Source organism: Falco cherrug, chromosome 2 (assembly GCF_023634085.1).
Source record: "Falco cherrug isolate bFalChe1 chromosome 2, bFalChe1.pri, whole genome shotgun sequence".
NCBI lineage: Eukaryota > Metazoa > Chordata > Aves > Falconiformes > Falconidae > Falco > Falco cherrug.
Window position 1 is genome coordinate 74139413 of NC_073698.1, and position 21544 is coordinate 74160956.

Sequence of the window (21544 nt, forward strand, 5' to 3'; positions counted from 1 at the left end):
TAGCAACCTCAGAAGGCACACGAAAAGAACTCAAGACAGCTCAGCCTTCAATGACTCACACAATGACATACCTTTTCTTTCTCAAGATACAAGGAAAGTTAAAAACATGACTGGAAGATTAACACCTTGTTTTCCTTTACTTCTCTCTTGACCAAGTCTTTGCAGATTAAGAAGTACAGAAGTAAGATTGCATACATAGGATGGCACATAGGTATTACATTATCTCAAATAGCAGTATGAGAAATTATTTGGTCTGGTTTTGGTCTCCTGACAATCCCATCAACTAGACATCAATCAGGTAAATATTGAAGGCTGACCTACTTTGACCTATTATTTTACAGCTATACAGAAGCACACATACATACTCCTGCTCACATACCCCATCAAGTTCACCTCTTAAAATGAGCCTCATTTCAGATTAAATTCAACTTCCACACAGGTACTGACCACTGCTACAGATCAGGCCAAACAGGATCCTGAATGGCACAATCAGCATTTTCAAATAGCAGCAACAATACATCAGTTACTCAGAATTTGAAGGCATTTACTAGGTTCCTGGGTTTTTGCATGAATGCCATGTTGCTTTCTATATTGATTTTAAAAAGCATTATTTCATTTAAGCTGTTTTACCAAGGGCAAGAGTGTTACTTTTTGACTGTCCTTGGGACTTTGGATTTTTCTAGCACTATAACAGACACCCCACCCCCCATTTTAAATCATATGAAAAGTTGCAATCCATTTCTAAGAATCATGCAAAAAGCCACTTGCAGCAGCCCATCGTACACTACCAGGCACAAAAAATGGGAGTGGTTTCTATTAGTATAACCCATGCTTCCCCCCCGAAGTTCTGACATTCAGTAATTTTTTCTTTAAAAAAAAATAATCAAGCTTATTCTGTTACAGAGTGCAGTGTTAAGTGTATCAGAGGAACTATTATCTGAAACAAGTTTTCAAACAAAAGGTTTCCCCAAAGCTTTTATGTAATAATTTCAACACAGATAGAGTAAGTATGTTTATTGTTTTACAGCAGAATGCCCCAATTTAAGAACAAAATTGCTAGATGTTCAGCTGTGCAAAATGGTACATAGTGCTTAGGTACAAGTGGAAAAGAACATGATTTGTTAGCAAATACTTTCAAATACAATTTTATGGTCCTAGAAGATAGGACTTGAAACCAGGGACTGATCCACAGGCAAACAATTTTGGACCCAGCCACTTTGGACCCAGCACAAACGCCACTTGCTCCTTATTGTTGGGAAAAAAAAATCATCACACTGAATTGCCAGATTCAGTGTCTTCATGCATGTTACAGAGAAATGGATCAGTCCTCTATGTCAGTTTCTAGCCCCATCTACAAATATCATCTGGCTCCGATAAATAAGACTCACAGGAATTTCTTGAAGGTCAATGGTCCATAATGGTAGTTATTCTACATGATCTGCTCAACTTGATTCCCAATTCTAGTTAGGCTGTTTAAATGACTTTCTTGAATTCATCGTACAGCACAAGCACAAAAGCACCCCCCATGCCTCTGAGAACATTAGACCATGCACCCTTGAAGAACGCCTTTCCTCCCTCATCCCTTGCTATCTTCCGCCAGCAGTCAATTGTTCCAGAGTACATGATATCAGCTGTAGAAAAAGCAGAAAGCAATTTTTAACTCCTACAATTGTACCCAAGATCTTTTTAACAACTGCCCTGATTCGCCTCTAGCTACTTTTTGTGAAGTCCCAAACCACATTTTTAGACTGCAACACAGTACTTAGTTCAGGCAATAGAAAATTTTATCTGCTTGCCGAGTTACTAAAGGCTAAATCACAAAATAAAAATGTCAAGCCTTCTTTCTGGTAATTACACTGTTCCCCAGTTGCCTTCATTTAATTTGTCATTGCAAACAGGCAGTCTGTCCATTTCATATTCTATAAAGTCCTCAGCATTAATTAGAGACAAACAAGTTGGGCCCTACTGCATTTCCTTGTATCACTGAAATGTAATATAACTTAAATCAGATTTATGGAACAAGTGACAGTAAGTGGGGAGGGATAACTATTAGGGAAAAAGAACTCCATGTTGTTAATGCTGCTTAAAGAACTGCACAAATTAACAGCCTACCTCCTTTGCGCCCTGACTGCATCATCATCCTACGTCGCACTGTATCGAAAGGATAGGAGACCACACCAGCCACAGCAGTCACCGTCTGGGCAATCATCCAACTGATAACAATATGAGTATTTCTGGGATCTGGGAGCATGCCTGCAATAAAGAAAGTAATTAGCTTTTTATCTTGTACACCCTCTTCCACTTGCTGCGTGACAGCTACTTTACTAGATGAACGATTACGAAACATTGTAAAGCCATACTTTGAAATCGCAACAAGATTTAGGATAAACTTCAGACATGCTGTAACAATGTAACTACTCCCTACTCTTTTTGAAAAGAGTGTCACTAAAGTCATTGTGCCTGTGAAGTACATTAAACTGTAAGCTAGTATTAATGACCTCTATGCCCAAATGTCAAGCTTAAAAAAAGTGCTTTGTAAAAGCACCACTCTGCTGAACACACCTGAATTGGTCCAATGTAACTCCAGTAACACACTGAACAAAAAAGAACTTACTGGAATTGCATACAACAAGCTCTGCTGCCATTAGGGCAAGCTCCTTTAAGTACAAAAGCAGGAGTACTTGAAAGTAGCCACCTGCCATCAACACATGCCTGTGTTGCCTTGAACACTGCAGCATCACCGCAGCTTTGTTGTCCCCTCTCCACCTCCACTTGCTATAGACAGACACCGTAAAATCCAAGAATGAACATAAACCAACACAGAATTCAGGAAACAGGTTTACAAGGTCCCCTCTGAAATGTTACCTTTTGCTGTATCATAGATCCCAAAGTAGGCAGCTCGATAGATGATGATGCCTTGGACAGAGACATTGAACCCTTGATATAAGCCACGCAGACCATCAGACTTGGTAATTTTGACTAGACAGTCCCCTAGACCTGAGAATTCTCTGTCTGCGCCAGCTTTTCCGACATCAGCAGCCAAACGGGTTCTTGCAAAATCCAAGGGGTAGACAAAGCAGAGGGAAGTGGCTCCAGCTGCACCACCAGAAGCCAGGTTACCAGCAAAATACCTCCAGAATTGAGTGTGCTTGTCTACACCTCCCAAGAACACCTGCTTATACTTATCCTTGAAGGCAAAGTTGAGAGCTTGAGTTGGGAAGTATCTGATGACATTTGCCAAGTTTCCTCTCCAGAAAGACAGCACTCCTTGTTCCTTTGGAATACGCACTACACAATCGATGATACCCTTGTACTGCTTATCAGCAGCAATTTGTTTACTTGCATGTTGTACCTGCAAATAAAAACACGCATTTTGGCTGTATGCCTTGACAGGTCTGCACTGCAAGTCCACTTCTGTAAAGCAGAGAGCTGTTCAGCCTGAAAGCCTGATGGCAGTCAGGCATGGAGGTCAAGCTGCTGTTAACTGCAATAAATGGGCTGCAACAGCCAGCCTCCAAGGAAAAGCTCCCAGGTGTCAGCCTAGATCTTAAGACTGGGAAAAACAGTCATTTACTCGTATTCAGTGGGGACTGAAGAACGCGAGGATTGAGTTAGCTCTGAAGAACTAAAGGCCCACAAACTGAGAGCGTGTGTACGTGAAGCAGCCATAGACACGGGAGGCCTCGTACAACACTAGAACGGCAAAAAAGGCTTCAAGTTGTGTCCCGGCCTCCCCGGAACGCAGGACTCGCCGGACGGGCAAGGGCCAGCCGTGGGGAGCGAAGGCGACCACAGCTGTGGTGCGGCCCGGAGCCGGCGGCCCCTGCGGGCAGCGGCGGGGTGCAGGGGGGGCGGCCGAGCCGCGTCGCGCCCAGGGGACCGGCGGGGGAGCGGCGCGAGGAGGCCGCCAGCCCGGCGCCTGCCGCCGCGCCCAGGGCGGGGCCGGGGCCGCCGCGAAGGTCACGCGAGTCACCTTGGGGCGCCGGGCCGCCCCATGGCCCGCGCGCAGGGGTCACACAGGGCACCGCGCGCCGGTCGCGGCCCCGGCCCCGCCCCGCCGGTGGGCCAATGCGCTGCCCGGCCGCGGCATCACGTGAAGGTCATCAAGATGGCGGCGCGCTGCCGCCCTCCCCCCCTTGCCCTCTGCGCGCTCGGCGCCAGGAGCGGGACGGCAGGAAGTGACACCGGAGGCCGCCCCCTCGCCCCTCCCTCCCACCCACCCCCCCCCCCCCGCGGCCCGCCCCCCCCCGCAACGCAGCGCCCCGCATAGCGGAACCGGCTTCCCCGCCGCTGCCGCGGGGGCCCGCCGCCCACGTGACCTCCCCGCCAGCCGCCACTTCGCGCGCGCCCTTTGTTCCGCGGCGGCGCCCGCATGCCTGCCCCCCGCCCTTCCCCCCGCCCGGCTCAGCCCGCGCGGGCCCCGGCGGCGGAGGGCGACGGGCAGCCCCCACTCCCCGCTCCCACCAGGCTCGGCCGCGCCGCTAACCTGAAGCAAGAGCTTGACCCGCTCGATAGGCGCCACCGCAGTCTTGCTGATGGCGGCTGCGACACCGCCCGCCAGAAAGTCCTTGAGGAAGGAGATAGCCTGGTCCGCCATGTTCGCGCCGGAGCCGCCGGGGAAGAGACGCCGCTGCCGCTCACGCCGAAAGGGCGGGGCTGTTGCCGCGCATGAGCTAAATGCCGGGCCCCGCCGGCCCCGCCCCCCGGCGCTCCATTGGCCGCACCACCCTGGGGGCGTGGCCTCGCCGCCCAAAGGCACGGGACCGGGTCGCCCTCAGGGCGGTGGTTACAGCGGGCGGCGGGGCGCGGCTCCGGCTTCCTCCCGCCCCTGCGGCGCCAGTGGCGCAGCGCCGCGTCGCACAACGCGGCCGGGCCTGCCGGGCGGCGCCGCCGCCGCCGCCGCCGCCACCACCACCACCACCTGTGAAGGGCGAGAGGCCGCGCCCGAGCCCGGCCCCCGCGGCGCGGTGCGGTGCGGTGCGGCGCGGCGCGGCAGGGCCGCCCTAGCAGCGAAGTGCGGATATCACCGTCACTCACACAAATTCCGCCCCTCCCCCTTCCCCCCCCCCCCCCCTCCGCAACAGTCGCTTTCGGAAGCGCCGCCTCCGGCCGCGTTGTCCCGCTCCCGGCAGGGCCCGCGGGAGCCTGTGCCACCCGACAGGTCACATCCCACAGAACGCGGCGGCACCGCACCCGGGGCCCGCGTTCGTCAGCCTGGGCGGGCAGCGAGCGGGGCGGCCTCGGCGGCGACTGCGGAAAGCCGGCGGTCAGGTGGGGGCAGCGGGCTGGGCCCCCCGGCTCCCGCGGAGCTCGCCCCGCGCTGGCCCGCTCTGGGCGATGCTGGCGAAAGGCAGCGCCCCGCTTGCAAGTGCCGCTCCCGCCGGCGCCTCCTCAGCGCTGCGGGCGGAGGTCGCGTCGCCGTCTGTCACTCAGCTGAGCCGAGACAATGAAATAGCAAAGAACTTCCCCGCGGTGTGCTCCAGGGGCGGTGGGACGCAGGGTCCAGACCCCTTGTTCTGGCGCTCGGAGTTCGATGCCGTGAGCAGCTCCGCAGGCCGCCCGAGCGGGCGTTCACGCCCGGGTCCGAGTCCCTGCCCCGCCGCGGCGGGCCCGGCCTCCCCTCAGGCATCTCTGCTCATTTCATCGCACGCTGCGAAATGAAATGTTACATCTCATGGCTAAACTTCTGTCTGAAATTATACCTCTTCTTTCTAAAAGTAAGCCTTGAAATTGTTGTAGCCGGAAGGTGTTAGTTCACCCACACCTTTCATTACTGCTTTCACTTTTAATGGATGTTTCCTACAAAAGTAAAGCCAAACATTTTTTTTTTTTTAATAGATGACTGGTGAACCACAAAGTTGTACTAGCTGAGGTGTCTGAAACCACTGCTTACGCGTACATACTTCGCAGGATTTCAAAATGAGCGTCTTGCTCAAGAGGGCATGTTGTGGGAACAGGACGTGCCAGGCATGGCCTTCATCTCTGCTGTAGTATGATATACTGTGTTTTATACATTTCTATACATTTTTTTAGCATAACAAAAGATACAAAGTATATTGTGTGGTATTTTATATTCTAAATCATAATACAGATATAATGCAGTGACTCCTGTGCCCACACAGGGTTAGGTGCTCGCAGTGTTACAGGACTGTATTTTTGACGTAATTAATGAAAGGCTGTGGTGCATATTCTGAGGTAGGCACACATGGCTTAGCATAGTATTTTTTTTTAAAAAAGTTTGGAACAGCATGTTAATACTCACAAGATACAATGTGTGCAAGGCTGGGATTTTTTTCCCCCATTAAATTTTTCTATTGATTAAAAAAACCCTTTATACCTGGAACCCTGAAGCGTAGTCTATTTGAAAAAGGAAGGTAAAACACACATAATGTTTTTGTCATTGGAAACTGTTCAGTCAGTAGTTGTCCTGTTCTGTTCACCCTGGGAGCTCAGGTGCATCTGACTGGGGAAATTCTCTTCTCTTTAGCACCATGCTTTTTCTTCTGTTTCTGCACCTTTCCCCCTGCTCCCCCCCCTTCAGTTCTTTATCTAATCTCATATTCTGCTATCCAGTTTCATAAGAGCTCACAAATTAAGTAGGGCTAAAAAGGAGGAGGAGGATGTTCTTGAACCAAATGCGGTGCCCCCACATTTCATCTTCAATTTTAATCACAGATGAAAGTTGTGCTTTCATACAACTGCCTTTTCCAGAAACCTCACAGAAGGCAGGGAAGGCTGTCTTCACTCTCTCAAGAAGCTGCTGCTCCAGTTCTTGTTTCCAATCTTGACTACACCACTCCAGTAGCAATTCCCAGACTCCATTAGAGAATGTTTCTTTATTTGCAGTAGAGAGCATAACATAAAATGATATTAAAATGGATGGTGATGGATTATTGAAATGGTACCTGCATTAACCTCTTGAAACAGAAACAAAGCAATGTGTGCTAGTTCAAAAACTGGACAATCCCAACTGTACCAAGTATGAAGAAACTGATTCCTCAGCAACGTGAATAGTGCCGTAGGGCTGCTGACACCATTTGTAGTTGGAGACTTGTTTCTGAGGGTACTACAGATGTTGTGCAGCCACAGCATCACTGCCATCAAATGATGCCAGAATCTTCTGGCATTGTTTCACTCAGGTTCCAAATAAATGCAATCTATCTGTCCCCCTTTTTAAAGTAACTTCAGAATGCTGACTTAACATCTCTTTTTTATGATCTGATGGGAAATTGAGAATGTATTTGCATAATTACAAAACATCAAACATGACTAGAATCATCCAGATTTTACTACTAAATCCATTTCTTTCCTAGGCCTTAACACAGAGAATGACATCTAACAAATTTCCTGTCAATCTGATTTTGACATTTGCGAATCCATGTTGTTCCAGTAAGGCTCGATATTCAGAGCCACTTCTTTCCTTTCCCTCTGTCTGCACAAGCATGTTCAAGGACTGCAGCAGAGCTGTGCTCCTGTTCTTCTTCTCATCATCCAATACCGTTTCAGCCAGCAAAATCTCACAACCTAATTTAAGAACAAATGCATGCAACAGTCCTAATCCATTATCAGGCAAGAGAACTTTATGCTAACATGTATAAGGGTGCAAACTACAAGCCACAGGTGATTCATTTATCATTTATGGATTTTCTCTGCTATTAAACGTATGATCCACGCCTCTCACAAAACCCAGAAAATTCCCTTCCATGCTACGGAGGGCTCAAATGCTCACAATTCCAAGTCACCTCTCTGCTTTCAGGGGAAGAGGTGATGACTTCTGTAGACTTGGCATGAAGGTTACAGAACACAGTAAGACAGGGATAGCAGTTCCATGTCTTCAGGATATATTGGTACTTCACATCCATATTAAAACAGTGCCAAGCAGACAAAACAGTGGATGGTGAGCATTAAAAAAACCAGTTAAGTTGTCAATGTTGTACGTTATTTCTGTAGGAACTGAGGTCTTTGTGGTGGGACTCACCTAGGGATGTGGGCAGAGCTTAAATGATCCTGTTTACACACAGCCTCTTCCTCCATCTTCAGACCCATAAGGGGAAAGGGAAGACAAGAGAGGGCTACTGACAAAATGAGCGTAGTTTTGCTCATTGTCTTTTGGCTTTGCATCTTATGTAGTGGTTTCTCTTGGCACAGTAGGGGTAGGACGCCACCAATTCAGATCAAAATAGCAGCATTTTATAGTGATTTTAGTACTACTAAATGCTGCATAACATTCGTATCTTTCTGACCTTTAAGACAATCTCCTCAGAGCCATTCCTACATGTATACCTCAGACATTTAACGATTGATAAGAAGTAAATTAAACATAACACTGCAGTTTCTTAGAGAAGAGACTGAGATCTGCACATAAAATTTCTGGCCGAGACCTTGGTGTTAACTATCAGGAGTCATGAAAGTCCTTCTGACAGCTTATTAATCAATTCCCTGTTTCTGTCCTGTACCATCAGCTACCTTACTAAATCCAAGTTCAAGCCTACTCTGTAATGACACAGGTTTGCTTCACAAAGAAAAAGAATTAGCTAAGCATGTCCGAGTCTGAGGTGAGCCTGAACCTATCCAGTGGGACTCTTCCACCCTAATTCAGTCATCCATAGATTAGATAGCTGTAGTTTGGCTAGCCCTGTAAATATGCTCTATTCACTATGAAATATATTTTTTCTTTGAAAAAACAGGAAAGTCCCTTTCACCGATAGGTGAGATGAATCATCCTCTGAAAATACCTGGATTTCCACTGATTGGAGAACTCAAGGTGACTAGATTTGAATACCTAATATTTAGGCATCTGAAGTTAGGGTGACAAGGCTTATTTGTTATGATTCAGTGGTTTCTATTCTGTTCCTCCCTTCACATGTGCCTTCAGAAAGACCTGGGAACTGCCGCTCCTGGTTACACAGCAAGCATTGCCAGGTAGAATAATGCAGGACTATCATTTCTAAGTCACCATTATATTACAGCTCTGGAAGATTATGTCCAAATTTTGTACTCTCTGAAAGGAGGACACAAATAGAATGGTCATTATAATTTCCCGCAGAAAGTTGACAACATCAAAGTAATGTAGAAAAATGTACCAAGAAAGTACAACCAATGTGGGAAGAACACCTTCAAAAATAAGTCACAGTAAATTAAAATTTCTCTCTAGAGGTAAAATGTGATTGAAATTTCTTCATGAGAGGGACTGAAACAGAGCTAACTTTCAACCCTTTCAGGAAGCATACTCTGATGATGAAGAAATTTTGGCAAGTTTTATAGGAGATAAAAATTAATGGTTGTAACAGTCTTTTTCTGTATTAGAGAGTAATTTAATCCAGATTATCATTGTTTAGCAAGGGCATCATTTCCAGCAATAAGATGGAAGAGGGGAAAGTAAAGTGCCAGCCCTCCAAAATTTTTTTTAAAAACAAAACCAAACCCCACACCAAATACTTACACTACCCAGGAGTACGCTAACACATCCAAAACTGAACTGAGAGCTCACTCTCTAACAGGCTTAGCCATTAGGTAGTTCTTCCTAAGCTTTTGTGGCTCAAATGACATACTACCCTTCCTTTCTGTCCTGTTACTTTTCCAGGCACAAGTACTGTTGATAGTTGTAACACGGTCAAAAATTGATATAAAAATGATTGAGGTAGGACAGCCAACCAAGTTGTGTCTTGCCTTTCTAACAAACTTCTCTTCTGTCTTCCTAAGGGATTCTTACCTCAGTGTCCAGCGAGCAAGTGCTGAAGTTCTTACTTCTATTATTCACCTATCATTCTATTAACCTTCACAATGCTTTACCTCAAAAAATTGTTTTCTGTGCATCACGTTTCCTCTAAACTGCTGTTAAGGCAGAATGTGGGAAAAAGACAGCATCTTCAAGACGGCATAGCTGTGTCACTTCCCAAGGAGCAACATGAAACCTACAGGTTTTATTGGCAGAAGTTCATTTGGATTTTAAAACTCAGCTCCCTCATTACTTCATGCCTTTATCAGTAAACAAGCTCCCAAATTTTCCTCAGTTATGCCTGTTGCTTAGGAAGTCTTTTCAGTGTACCACCATTAAATCCACCCCTTCTACCAGTCAGCAAAAGATAACCACCCTCCTCCAGAGCAACTGAACTAACTCTACTTGGGTATTAACAAGAAAAAGACAAGTTTATAATTTCTCAGGTTACTGGGCTACATCAAATCATAGAACAGCTCAGGCTGAAAGAGACCACAGGAAATGCCTAGTCCAACCTCCTGCTTGAAGCAGGGCAGCTCTCCAGTCAGCTCAGCTCGTTCAGGGCTTTGTTCTCAGATCTTCAAACCCCCAAGGACAGAGATTCCACAACCTCTCTGGGCAACCTGCTCCAATGCTTAATTATCCTGAGAGCACAAAGCTGTGGTGTGTTACCACAGACACCTTGCCCAAGGGACTAATGCTTAGTGTGTATAGAGCACTGTACTTTAATCACAGAGTACACTGAGGTTGTGCGGCAGCCAAGCACATTAAAATTTTACAGTCCGATACATAGTACTTAAAGGCACAATTTTAAAGTCTGTGACAGTTATAGGTTTGCCAACTTTAGGATTGAAACAGCTTATAGCAGCTTAAAGAACAGCATTATGAACTTTATGAATAATTATGTGGTGAGAAACATGTGATTGCTGGAATGAGTCTCTCAAAATACAAAACCGTTAAGCATAATGGCAAGCTTCATGTCAATATGGAAAAGAAACATTTTCAATGTGTTCAGTTGTTGAATATTTTTTGCCTTATTAAGTATCAGTACAGATGAGATCAGTCAAATTTCCATTCATAAAAACCTGCTGAAAACTAAAGACCCCAAAGTGGTAAAAGTCTGACATTTCCCTGATCTTGTGCAACTGAAATGCGCTGTAGTAAGCATATTTCTCATAGTAAATTGCATCACTGTGGTGCTTTTGCTTTACTCTGTGCTCAAGGAGTACAGCAACTTCTGATTAAGTAACATAAGACAGAGTCTACCAGGCAGATACAACTCTTGACCTCGCTCATCAGCTCTCTTTAATTTGCCGAGGTTGGTGATTCAGCATAGGCACAGCCTCCTTCATATTGGTTTATGGGATTATCACTGTACAAGTGTGACAGGCAAGAAACTCACAACTGATAAAAGAAAGCTAGTCTGAAAGTACAGTTTTAATCTCCAGGAAGGCTTCCACTATAAAGTACATTTTAAATAGAAAAAATAAGTATCAGTGAAGTATCAGGAAAAAATAGACATTAGGAGAGGTGACATTAGTGACAAACTACTTGAGATGGGATATAGTATACTTCTCCAATTAGACTGGAACACAAAGAAACTTCTATTTTTATATTTTGTAAGAGAGTTTATACAGAAGTCTAACACTCATACCAAGTAATGAGATGGAAAGCATATATGGTCATTTAACCATATTCAGAAAAACCTGACATTGATAGGAACAGCCCTCAACCGCAGCCTGTGTGGGTACATACTGTGGCTGCAGGCTGCTGAAGTTACTCTGTGACTTTACAGCTGCTGGAGGAACGTGTTTGTGCTTTGTCCTACTTTCACTTTTGCCTGTGGAAAAAGTGCTTAAAAAAGGGTATCTTTGAAATGTTTTTGAGTGAAGCTCCACAGAAAAGTGAAAAAGAGGACCAGCATCCCCAAATTCAGTCAGATGCTGGAGTATTCACTTTCAGGTTTTAATTTCTGATAAAAATAACCAGTAAGCACTAAGTACACTGCAGAGGCAGAACTGTCTTTAAAATTAAAGTCCAAGAAAACTGAAGTATTAACGTGGCTCATAAAAGCTTGTAGTTTTAACTTGCCATGCTATACAGCTATGTCAAGTCTAAGCTTAATACGGTCTGCAAACTAGCCAAAAGAACTGCACATGGAGGTATTTAATACATAGAAGTTTCAGCCTGCCCCAGACACTTAAACACATAGAACTCAGTCCTGCAAAAGCTGCAGTCCAACTTTTATTCGGGGCCTGCAACAACTATGCTTCAGATAAATGGTCAAAATGATCCTAAACTGACAGTATGTGCTGTTTGATGATGGATGTGTTGCACAAGGGTTGTAAAAACTCAGCATCCCAGTTTGCTTCTGGGCACGCTATGGTGACAGATTCTTCTTGAAGCATAAAACAGCATCTAATAAGTTTCCTGTGATCTTAATTTGTACATTTGTGAATCCATATTTCTCCAGTAGTTGTTTATATTCTGAGCCACTTCTTTGCTTGCCTTCAGTCATACTGAGGGACTGTAGTACAGCTCTAGGAGGGTGCGTCTTCTGCTCATCAAGCACAATTTCTGCCACTAGCAAGGCACTTCCTGCATTTCCAAAACAACCAAAAGTGGTTTAGTAAAGTATTTCTAGCTTCAAGTTATTAGCATTTTGTTCAGAGACAGTTACTGAAGTCGTTAAGACTAATGTTTTAACAGCTTTCAGTAGAAATTTGTGACAGAACTTTACTTCCAGTACACTCTTCCTGGAAGCAATTGTTCAGCTGTTAAAAGGAAGGGGGCATTTACAGCACCGTCTCCACTTCAATGAAGTTCAGATCACTTCCTGATTATGCTCTTAAACTCATTTCCATTTGAGCCAAGCAACTCCTCTAAATTGCTCATACCCTAATCTTGCATAAGATTAAGACAGTCACCCATGATTTTCTTTCATAACTTATAAGCAGTATTATGAATTATGGCCTAGATCTAATTTTGAATGGTCTCCTATGAAGCAAACTTCATAGCTACAGTTAATCCTGTTGAATTAAGGAATCACTTGATCTTGGCAGTCAGGCTTTTCTGTTTTTTGTCTTCTCCTTTGATCTTTAATACTGTCCAAATATGAGTTAGCGTGCCCTGGCAGACAAAAGGGCCAACCATGTCCTGGAGTGCACCAAGCACAGCACAGCTAGTCAGCTGAGGGAGGTGACTGTCCCAATCTACACTGCACCAGCGCATCCCCACCTCCAGCACTGTGTGGTTTTGGGCCCCTCAACAGAAGGAGGAGGATACACCTCAGTCTATCCAGAGGAGGGTGACCAAGATTGTGAAAGGCCTCAAAGGCAAGACTTCTGAGGAGTGGCTGAGGTCACTTGGTTTGTTCAGCTTGGGGAAGAGAAGGTTGAGGGGTGACCTCACTGCAGTCTACAACTTCCTCAAGAGGGGTAGCAGAGGAGAATGTGCTGACCTCCTCTCTGGTGACCAGTGATAGGACATGAGGAAATTGAATGAAGAGAAACCCGGGGAAGTTCAGATTGGACATTAGGAAAAGGTTCTTCACTGACAGGATGGCCAGTCAGTGGAACAGGCTTTTCCAGGGAAGTGGTCAGGGCACCAAACCTCTCATGGTTCAAGGGGCATCTGGACAACGCTCAGTCATATGGTTAAGTTTTGGTAGTACTTTGAGGAACAGAGTTGGACTCTGTGATCTTTATGGGTCCCTTCCAACCTGAGATATTTTATGATTCAAATGTAGGACAAAGCAGAAGCAGCTAGTTATTTCTCATGATACCTGTGCCAAAAGTAGTGCTGAACTCTGGTTTACCATATTCTAGGCACTACCAACACAGCAAACCAAACTACTACTTCTGGAATAGCAAAACAAACTGCTTCTTAATAACTAAAAAGGAACTTTAGTTAGGCTACTTATTTCTATACATGCAAGCACATGCTTCATCATTTGATGGTACAGGGCTTATTACAAAAGACTGGGCATGGCAGAGAGAGAGGAGATGACAGTTACATGTGAAGCCTACAACTATACTAAGGGCTTATTTCCATATAGTTTTATTAGCAGTTTTGTTTCCTTTTTTTCTTGACAAGTATTACAAATAATGCAAGCACAGACACTCAAGCAAAGGCTACTATGATTGGACAGAAAAATATACTTTTTTAATATGACATTCTTATGATTGCTCATTATGTTTATGCATTAACATGCACCTTTAAGCCCACAAGATTAAAAATACTTACCTGGTTTGCAAACAGCTGATATCTTGCTTAATAACACATGTATCTTTTCATCAGGCCAGTCATGAAGAATCCGTGAAAGGATGTAAAGGTCTGCTTCTGGAAGATTATCCTTGAAGAAGTCACCTGTTGGAAAGCAGAGTTTGTACATTCCTACAGAAATCACAGAGTACATTACTACAAAATGAGATTAAGATATTGTGGAGGAACCAGGAGCTTCAGCAGAAGTAAAGAAACAAACAAGAATGAACAGGTATAGGTGTGCACTGCTTTGCACATAAGGAAAGCATTAATAGAAGAGCAGATCACAGGTAAGAATTCTGTAATGTGTGAAAATGGAGAGAAAGCCTAAAGCAATGAAGGAGACAAAGTCCTTTGTAGCCATCATGTTGATCTCACCTAGAAAGGGAAAGTCTGAGACAGGAATGTGCAGCCTCTACTCCCAGTGGTACTCAAACCCAAATAATTCTTACTTCCTTGTTTATCCACATTCTTCAACCATAGCCAGTTTGTTTTAATCCCCATAGGCTTGAGAAATGCAATGCCCCCACTTAGCATGGGTGAGCCTACATTGCTTTGTACTAAGACACATTTGGGGTTGGAGCAGTGTAGCACACCACTTTCTACAGCAGAAGAGCCTGCTCTGTGCTCCAGGATAACAGATATAAGACAAAAGATCATGTGTTACACTTACCTGATATGAATGTCACTGGAGCTGTGTTTTGTCCTGGAGGCTGAAAGTAAGAGGTGTTTGCAATGACTTCTGGAAGGTCAAATACTGTGACCTTGAGATTTGGGTATATTTGTCCTAATTCATGAGCCAGAGCTCCTGTGCAACCTGTTGACAGTTTAAAAAAGTCAAATCAGGTCTTTTCTCCCAGCCCTTGCAGACATTTTTAAAGACAAGGCTGTACATAAAATTAAAATAGACAGTAAATCAGAATTGAAGTAGACAGTCAGCTCCACAATGAACATGGGCAACAGCACTTGCTGGTGGATACAGCAATGCATTAAAGCTTGGAGAATGCAGACATGAATCTCTACTGTCATGGAATGGCTAATATGACCTTTGATACCAGTACCTCAGGGTGGTGTGGGGAGCAGAAGAACATTGATGAAAGGGCAAGGACTTGTAATTTGTGGATTAAGAGCACTAGAACCATTTACCATTTACAAAGCACTGATATATAAAGTTTGGTAAATACTCTCCAGCATTGTGACAGATAGGGATGGTAAAGTCTAGAAGTCTCTGCACAGGTGGCAAAGGTTGCACCAGTATTGTGTTAATTCCTCTGACATGCCGTCCACCTCCCCAGGCAAAATAAAGTGTTCTTTCCTCAGTGGATCTTTCCCTGTGTAATAACACTCTCTCTGTGTAACTCCAAGCACAGAGCAAGAAAGGACACTAACAAGAAGGGTTTCTTCAGATGTATCATTGGTCTAAAACATTTTTGTGGTCATTTTAAGAATCATTAAGGTCATTAAGAATCAAAGCAACACACAAAACAAACCAATTCTAAAAGAGGCACAACTTTTTGTTCTAGCAGTGCTGTGTTTCAAGTTTGACACCCCAACACAGAAGGACTCAGAAATAAATCCTTCGCTACTTTTGGAAATCTTGGATGTGCTAAAGGACAGCAACAGTACAGCTGACAATGGAGCTCACAGCCCAGTATTTTATCAGCTGAGCCAAAACCCATCTTGTTTTCTGTGCTGAGGTGTGTCAGTATCGACTAGATTGTGACAAACATTCACTTATTTTAAACTATTCAAATACCATTTAAGTAACAATGCTTTCAGTTAACTGCATTCATCTGACATTACAATGCCAGAAAAATAACAGTAGATAGTATTACTCCAGTTCTAGTAAAAAATACACATAGATCTTAAGCAATAAAATACGGAACTGAAATCAAGATTTTCCCTTTGATTTGTATACAAATTCAATTACAGGCAATACCTCCTAGATCACAAGCAGATTTAAACCGTGAAAGATCAAATGCTGTAGCCACGTCTCTTGCTGTCAGTTGGGCAATGCTGTGCATAGCAGCCATAAAACGCTGCTTCACCTCCTGGCTGTGATAATAGTCCTAAAAAGGGGTAAAAAAAGCATAGTAATAGAAGCTTATTTTCATTACTTAGCTGAAACTATGTACAACCGAGGCAGTAGGTGCACACCATTACCATTAGAATTCTAAAATTAAAAGGTCAGTTAAAAGTGCCATTGACTAGTTGCTCATCTACTGTAGTGATCAGCAGACTACATCCTCTCAAAAATTCTGATCACACAGGCATCTTCTGCAGTACATCTCAAAGGACATACACTTGGCTGGTTTGAACTTGATCTTCCTGACATCCCAAGGGCTGTTAAATTCAACACTTCTGCCCACTGAAGCTCAGGCAATATAGTAGGAAGAAGTGAAAAGTGCTTTCTAAAGAAATACTGGGCCTTTGATATACATTTACTAACATACTTGGTCCACAGCAAGATTCTCCAGATTTCAAACTGTTTGTAAGGACATGATTGAGGTATTTTTTCCAGTCTCCTAAAGCGTTCCTCCTTCTTGATATAGTCACAAGTTGCTTCCATGTAAATCTGACATTCTCCCTTGATGAGGAAATAACCAGATGGTTGGATCGTAACTTAAATGAGAAACGTTACAGCTCATAATGCATTTTTTGATTACAGGAGAAGCAAGCCTTCAGTACCAGAAACTCATGCCTTTACCTTTGAAATGATACAGAAGCATGAATCCCGTTGTGTCTCACTTTCATGCAGATTTCATCAGTTATGCCTGGCTTCACAGCTACCATGAAGCAGAAGTAACTCCAGGCTGTGAGTATGCACAGTGCCATAGGCAGCCCATATATTCTGCTTAGACATACCATCCTGTAAACATATAGAGCCCATGCCTGAACTGGCAGTGACTTCTGCCACATGCATCACCCAAGCATACTCAAGTTGGTAATCCAAATGTTTAACAAAGGATGAGATCCAGTTTGCCTATGTTAAAACAATTAATTTGTATGTAAGTTTAAGCATCTACTGCAGCACCTACCTAAAGCAAAGTATCTAAACTCCCTTTAAAAGAGCCTTTGAAGGATTTAGATTCCTGCTTTAGCAGGGAAGTTGGACTAGGTGATCTCCTGGAGTACTGCATTTTGTTCTGGGCCCCCAACACACAAAGGACGTAGACCTGTTGGAGTGCATCCAGAGGAGGGCCATGAAGACGATCAGAGGGGTGGAGCATCTCTCCTGTGAAGACAGGCTGGAAGAGTTGAAGCTGTTCAGCCTGGAGAAGAGGAGGCTCCAGGGAGACTTTAGAGTAGCCCTTCAATACTTAAAGGGGGCTTACAAGATGGAGATGGACATTTTAGTAGAGCCTATAGCGACAGGACAAGGCGTAATTGTTTTCAACTAAAAGAGGGCAAATGCAGAATAGGTATTAGGAAGAAATTCTTTACTGCAAGGGTGGTGAGGCACTGGAACGGATTGCCCAGAGAAGCTGTGATGCCCCATCTCTGGGAGTGTTCAAGGCCAGGCTGGACGGGGCTTCGAGCAACCTGGTCTGGTGGCAGGTGCCCCTGCCCATGGCAGGGGCGTTGGAACTAGATGATCCTCAAGGTCCTTTCCAACCCAAACCATTCTATGATCTCCAGAAGTCCTTCCAACCCCAACTGTTCTGTGATTGTGTGATCCATTCTGTGATTCCTAAAGGAGGTTCTGTCCACCAGTAATCTAGTACTAACATTAGGCTAACAGGACCTTCTTAAGTCTCCAAAGGCCTTATTTCCTTCCATCAACTGTATACGAGGGATGTAGACAGCTTTTTCAGCATCTGGAAGTATAAATTAAGAACCTTGGGGTGCAGGGTGAAGTACCCTTTAAGCCAGCACTGTTGTCAGAGATGATGTCCTGATGTATTCTCCTACTCGCTCTGCTAGCCCTCTCCTTAAACAGGCACAAATTTACGCCCCTCAACTTGCTTCACCAGGTGGATAACTGACAAGTTAGGCCAGTTATAACCCTAAGTCATTCTCCACTCTGTACACATCCACCTGGGCTAGCACTGGAAAAGAAGTACTACAGAGATGGAAACACATGGAAGAAAGGTTACAATTCTTACCAGCAGTATGTACCAGCTTGAAGCATATACAAAGCTACAAACCTTCATTGAAGAGATGAGATCCCTCCTGCACTGCATCAACACAAAGTGACTTTGAAAACAGCTTCCATCACAGTCAGCACAGACTGAGGTAGATGCACATCAGTATCAAGTGATTGGCACCCAATACTGAGAGAGTGCACGTGTGATAAGGTACTATCTGGTGTTATAAGAAAGGACACATTAAATTTAAATTAAACAGACCCAGAGATTGTTCTCAGAGTGTGTTAGCTGGATAGGCAACACCTTAACCAGAGAATTTTCATCAGCACTTGAATTTCCCAGGACACTCTGGGATTGCTCCAGCACCTGAGCCTAAAGTTGAAGGGAACAGAAGTCTGGGGCTAGTGAGTTGCACTGTGTTTTTACCATTCCTAATATTAACCAAATTTCTTAGACTGCTCAGTCTCCATCTGCCACTAGATCAGTTCTGGGCCCCTCCCAACTAGTTTTGATACCAGTAAGAGTTTACATTACCTTAAATAAATCCTCTGCTTTCTTTCCAAAGGCTCGATGATTCTGCCTGCTGCCTTCCTTGACAGCAGACTCCAAGTTTGTGAAGAGAGGCCAAATGTGGTCATTTGAGTGGATAATGTAGCCATGAAGTGAGCATTCGCCATCTGAAGTCAGGTAGGTGTTTGCTGAATCTGTATTACTATAACCTTAAGGGAAGAAAACAACTGTAACCAGCTTTGTTTCAGTACTTTAAAACTGTCATTTAAAATCTGAAGGCGCATTTTCTGGCGTAGCTGTTAAATAGCTAGCAAAACCTGATCTTCTTCTGCAAAGACTTCCATGAAAAAATTCTAAAAGTCTTCTCATTCTTAAGGAGCAGGTACTTTGTTTCCAAAAATAATTTATGATGGAAGATATAGATTGGCTTAAAAAAGTAATAATAAATTGGTGCCTAAGTACCTCAGTTAGATACCTAATATTCAACAGAGTATTGGAAGTTTCTCATTCTTGACCACATTTTTCTTTAGATTATGGCTTCCCTTAAATTCCAACTTTCTCCAGTATGTTTTGCCTTTAGGGCTTTCACCTTGGTCTTGTCCTCTAATAGAGCTGAAAGCCTCCTTTATTTCCTTTTCTTGGCACTTGACCATTTCAGGTCTTACATAGTAAGTGATGCATATGGAAACCTGTAACAACATAGTGTGGACTGAAAATTAGTCCTAACACTGACTCCCTCACCTACATACACCGTCAGGCACTTTTCCAGTTAGGGGTGCTAAAATTTAAGCTGTTGTCTATAAAAAGAGGCCATATTCCAGAGCTTTCCTCAGTGGAACCCTGATTCTCTGCTGAAGATTGTGACACTGCATTGCTGCAGCAGCAAATGGAATTTTGTCCTTCTTTTAGATAGAAAAAGAATCACTGAGGTTGGAAAAGGCCTTAAAGTGATCTTAAAGATCATTGAGTACAACTGTAAACCTAGCACTGCCAAGTCGACCAGTAAACTACATCCCAAGTGCCAGGTCTACCTCTTTTAAGTGCCTCCAGGGATGGTGACTCAAGCACTTCCCTCGGGCAGCATTTTTCAATGTCTGACAAACCTTTTAGTGAAAAAAAAATTCCTAGTATCTAATCTAAATATCTCCTAGTGCAGCTTGAGGCCATTTCCTCTCATCTTACCACTTAACTGGGAGATGCACACCCACCTCACTAACACCTTCCTTTCAGGTACTTCTAGAGAGCAATAAGGTCCCTCCTAAGTCTCCTATTCTTCAGGTTAAACAACCCCAGTTCCCTCTGCTGCTCCTCACAAGACTCGTGCTCCAGACCCTTCACCAGCTGCATTGCCTGGGACACGCTCCAGCACCTCAGTGTCTTGTGGTGCAGCCTCACCAGTGTCAAGTATGGGGGGTAATCACTTCCCTAGTCCTGCTGGCTACATTATTTCTCATACAAGCCAGGGTGCTGTTGGCTGCCTTGCTGACTTGGGTATGCTGCTGGCTCTGGTTCAGCCAGCCATCAACCAGCACCCCTGGGTACCTTTCTGCCAGGCAGCTTTCCAGCCACTCTTCCCCAAGCCTGTAGTGCTGCTGTGGGGCTGTTATGGTCAAAGTGCAGGTTACACATCTGAGTCATTATGCTGCTCCCTGGGACTGCCCACACAACTTTCTTAGAGATTTGGTCAGTACTACGTCCAGAGAGCAAAACCAATCTAAGGGTTCCTCAAAGAACACCTTAATGTGTTCATAAAATAAAGCTTGCCCCCAAATGAAAAAATCTAGCTACTAATAATGGAAGCAAAGAAGCAACAATCCATTCCCCTTTCCCTCAAATCCAAGTTACCCACAACATCAAGTCAGATTCTGTGACCTTCAAAGCATCTCTCCCAGTCCTGCATGGCTTTCAGTACGTACTATGCAGTTGGGGGAAAGAGAAACTAGTCACCTTGTGGTGTTTTCTCCAGTAATCCAAGAGCAGCACATGCATCAAGGAGTCTTTCTGTTCCGCACACAGAGGTTCCAACCTCATTTGCAATATCCACAGCCTTCAGTGGGCCTTTATCTTTCAGATGATCAAACATCTTCAACTTAGATGCTACAAACATAGCCTCCATAGAGGAAAAAAAAAAATAGCATGCTGTATTTAAAAGACTGCAATCAAGAAACAAAAGAACTAGAATTATTCTACACAACTACTGTTCTTTAAGAAGCACAACACAGTTTAAAAAAACTCCTAAAAATTGCTACGATACATTTCCATCCCTTTCAGAGAGTTTCACTATCTTAGGCAAGCAACAGAATTTTGAACAGAGGTGTTTGGGAGAAAAAGGAACTCAGAATGTTCTGGAATGCAGCCTACAGATTTTGTATGAAGACCACCTCTTTATTCAGATATTTAGCATATCCCCATCTATAAGATCCTTTCATAAGGTCAAGCACTCTTAAGCACCTGAACCAATACCAAAAGATAAAATTTTATTTACTCAAGACATAAGGAACTGGAAAGTTCCACTTAGGCAGTGTAGCAGCTTCAGTTCCTGTAATATTTGTCTTAGTTTAATAAATGTTAAGGAAAAAAAATAAAAGAATAAAACGTCAGGGCACAACTGTACTACACACACACCCCTTAAAAGCACATGTACACATGGAATGGGGAACAGAAAACAGCTAGTGTCCAATAGTGAAGAAAAACCCACGGGCAATATAGCTGCCTAAGTTGAAAAACCTAACTGAACTTGTAGAGATATGCTAATCAAACCAGCGAGGAAAGTTAGTATGTGATAATATATACCTCTATTTGAAATTAATTTGCAATTCTGCAGTTTCAGTATTCTGAAACTATTCTGAAACTATTCACCCAAACCCAAGGAACTTATGTAGAGCATGAGAGCAGAAGCACATACAGCAATCACAGAATCCATTTCTTTGCATCTGCAGGCAATTATAATGTACTTAAAGATCAA

At 44.0% G+C, this 21544-nt stretch overlaps 2 protein-coding genes and 1 long non-coding RNA gene across 5 annotated transcripts in view; 1 reads left to right on the plus strand and 2 right to left on the minus strand.

The window, feature by feature from the left end:
- Positions 1 to 999: 999 nt before the first annotated feature.
- Positions 1000 to 4665, minus strand: SLC25A6 (solute carrier family 25 member 6). Its single transcript, XM_055701776.1, has 4 exons — positions 4487 to 4665; positions 2866 to 3352; positions 2113 to 2253; positions 1000 to 1631 (listed from the first exon to the last, which is right to left on the minus strand). Exons 1-4 carry the CDS (start codon positions 4595 to 4597, stop codon positions 1474 to 1476), a joined length of 897 nt encoding a protein of 298 aa, XP_055557751.1. The 5' UTR covers positions 4598 to 4665; the 3' UTR covers positions 1000 to 1473.
- Positions 4666 to 5260: 595 nt separating this feature from the next.
- Positions 5261 to 6228, plus strand: LOC129735330 (uncharacterized). The gene is made up of 2 exons (XR_008730829.1): positions 5261 to 5717; positions 5839 to 6228. It is a non-coding gene; the product is annotated as an uncharacterized LOC129735330 (long non-coding RNA).
- Positions 6229 to 6317: 89 nt separating this feature from the next.
- Positions 6318 to 21544, minus strand: part of ASMTL (acetylserotonin O-methyltransferase like) — a 31365-nt gene continuing 16138 nt past the window's right edge. The window contains exons 8-13 of one of the 3 annotated variants that reach the window (XM_055701610.1): positions 20527 to 20689; positions 18604 to 18788; positions 15921 to 16050; positions 14655 to 14798; positions 13964 to 14086; positions 6318 to 6816 (exon numbers count right to left, since the gene is read on the minus strand). In XM_055701610.1, the coding sequence (XP_055557585.1) occupies positions 6593 to 6816; positions 13964 to 14086; positions 14655 to 14798; positions 15921 to 16050; positions 18604 to 18788; positions 20527 to 20689 (969 nt within the window). In that variant the 3' untranslated portion in view covers positions 6318 to 6592. Of the gene's footprint in view, positions 6817 to 7197; positions 7525 to 11137; positions 12317 to 13963; positions 14087 to 14654; positions 14799 to 15920; positions 16051 to 18603; positions 18789 to 20526; positions 20690 to 21544 lie in introns of those variants that run through there. The other 2 variants (XM_055701612.1, XM_055701611.1) reach the window with 2 other exon arrangements.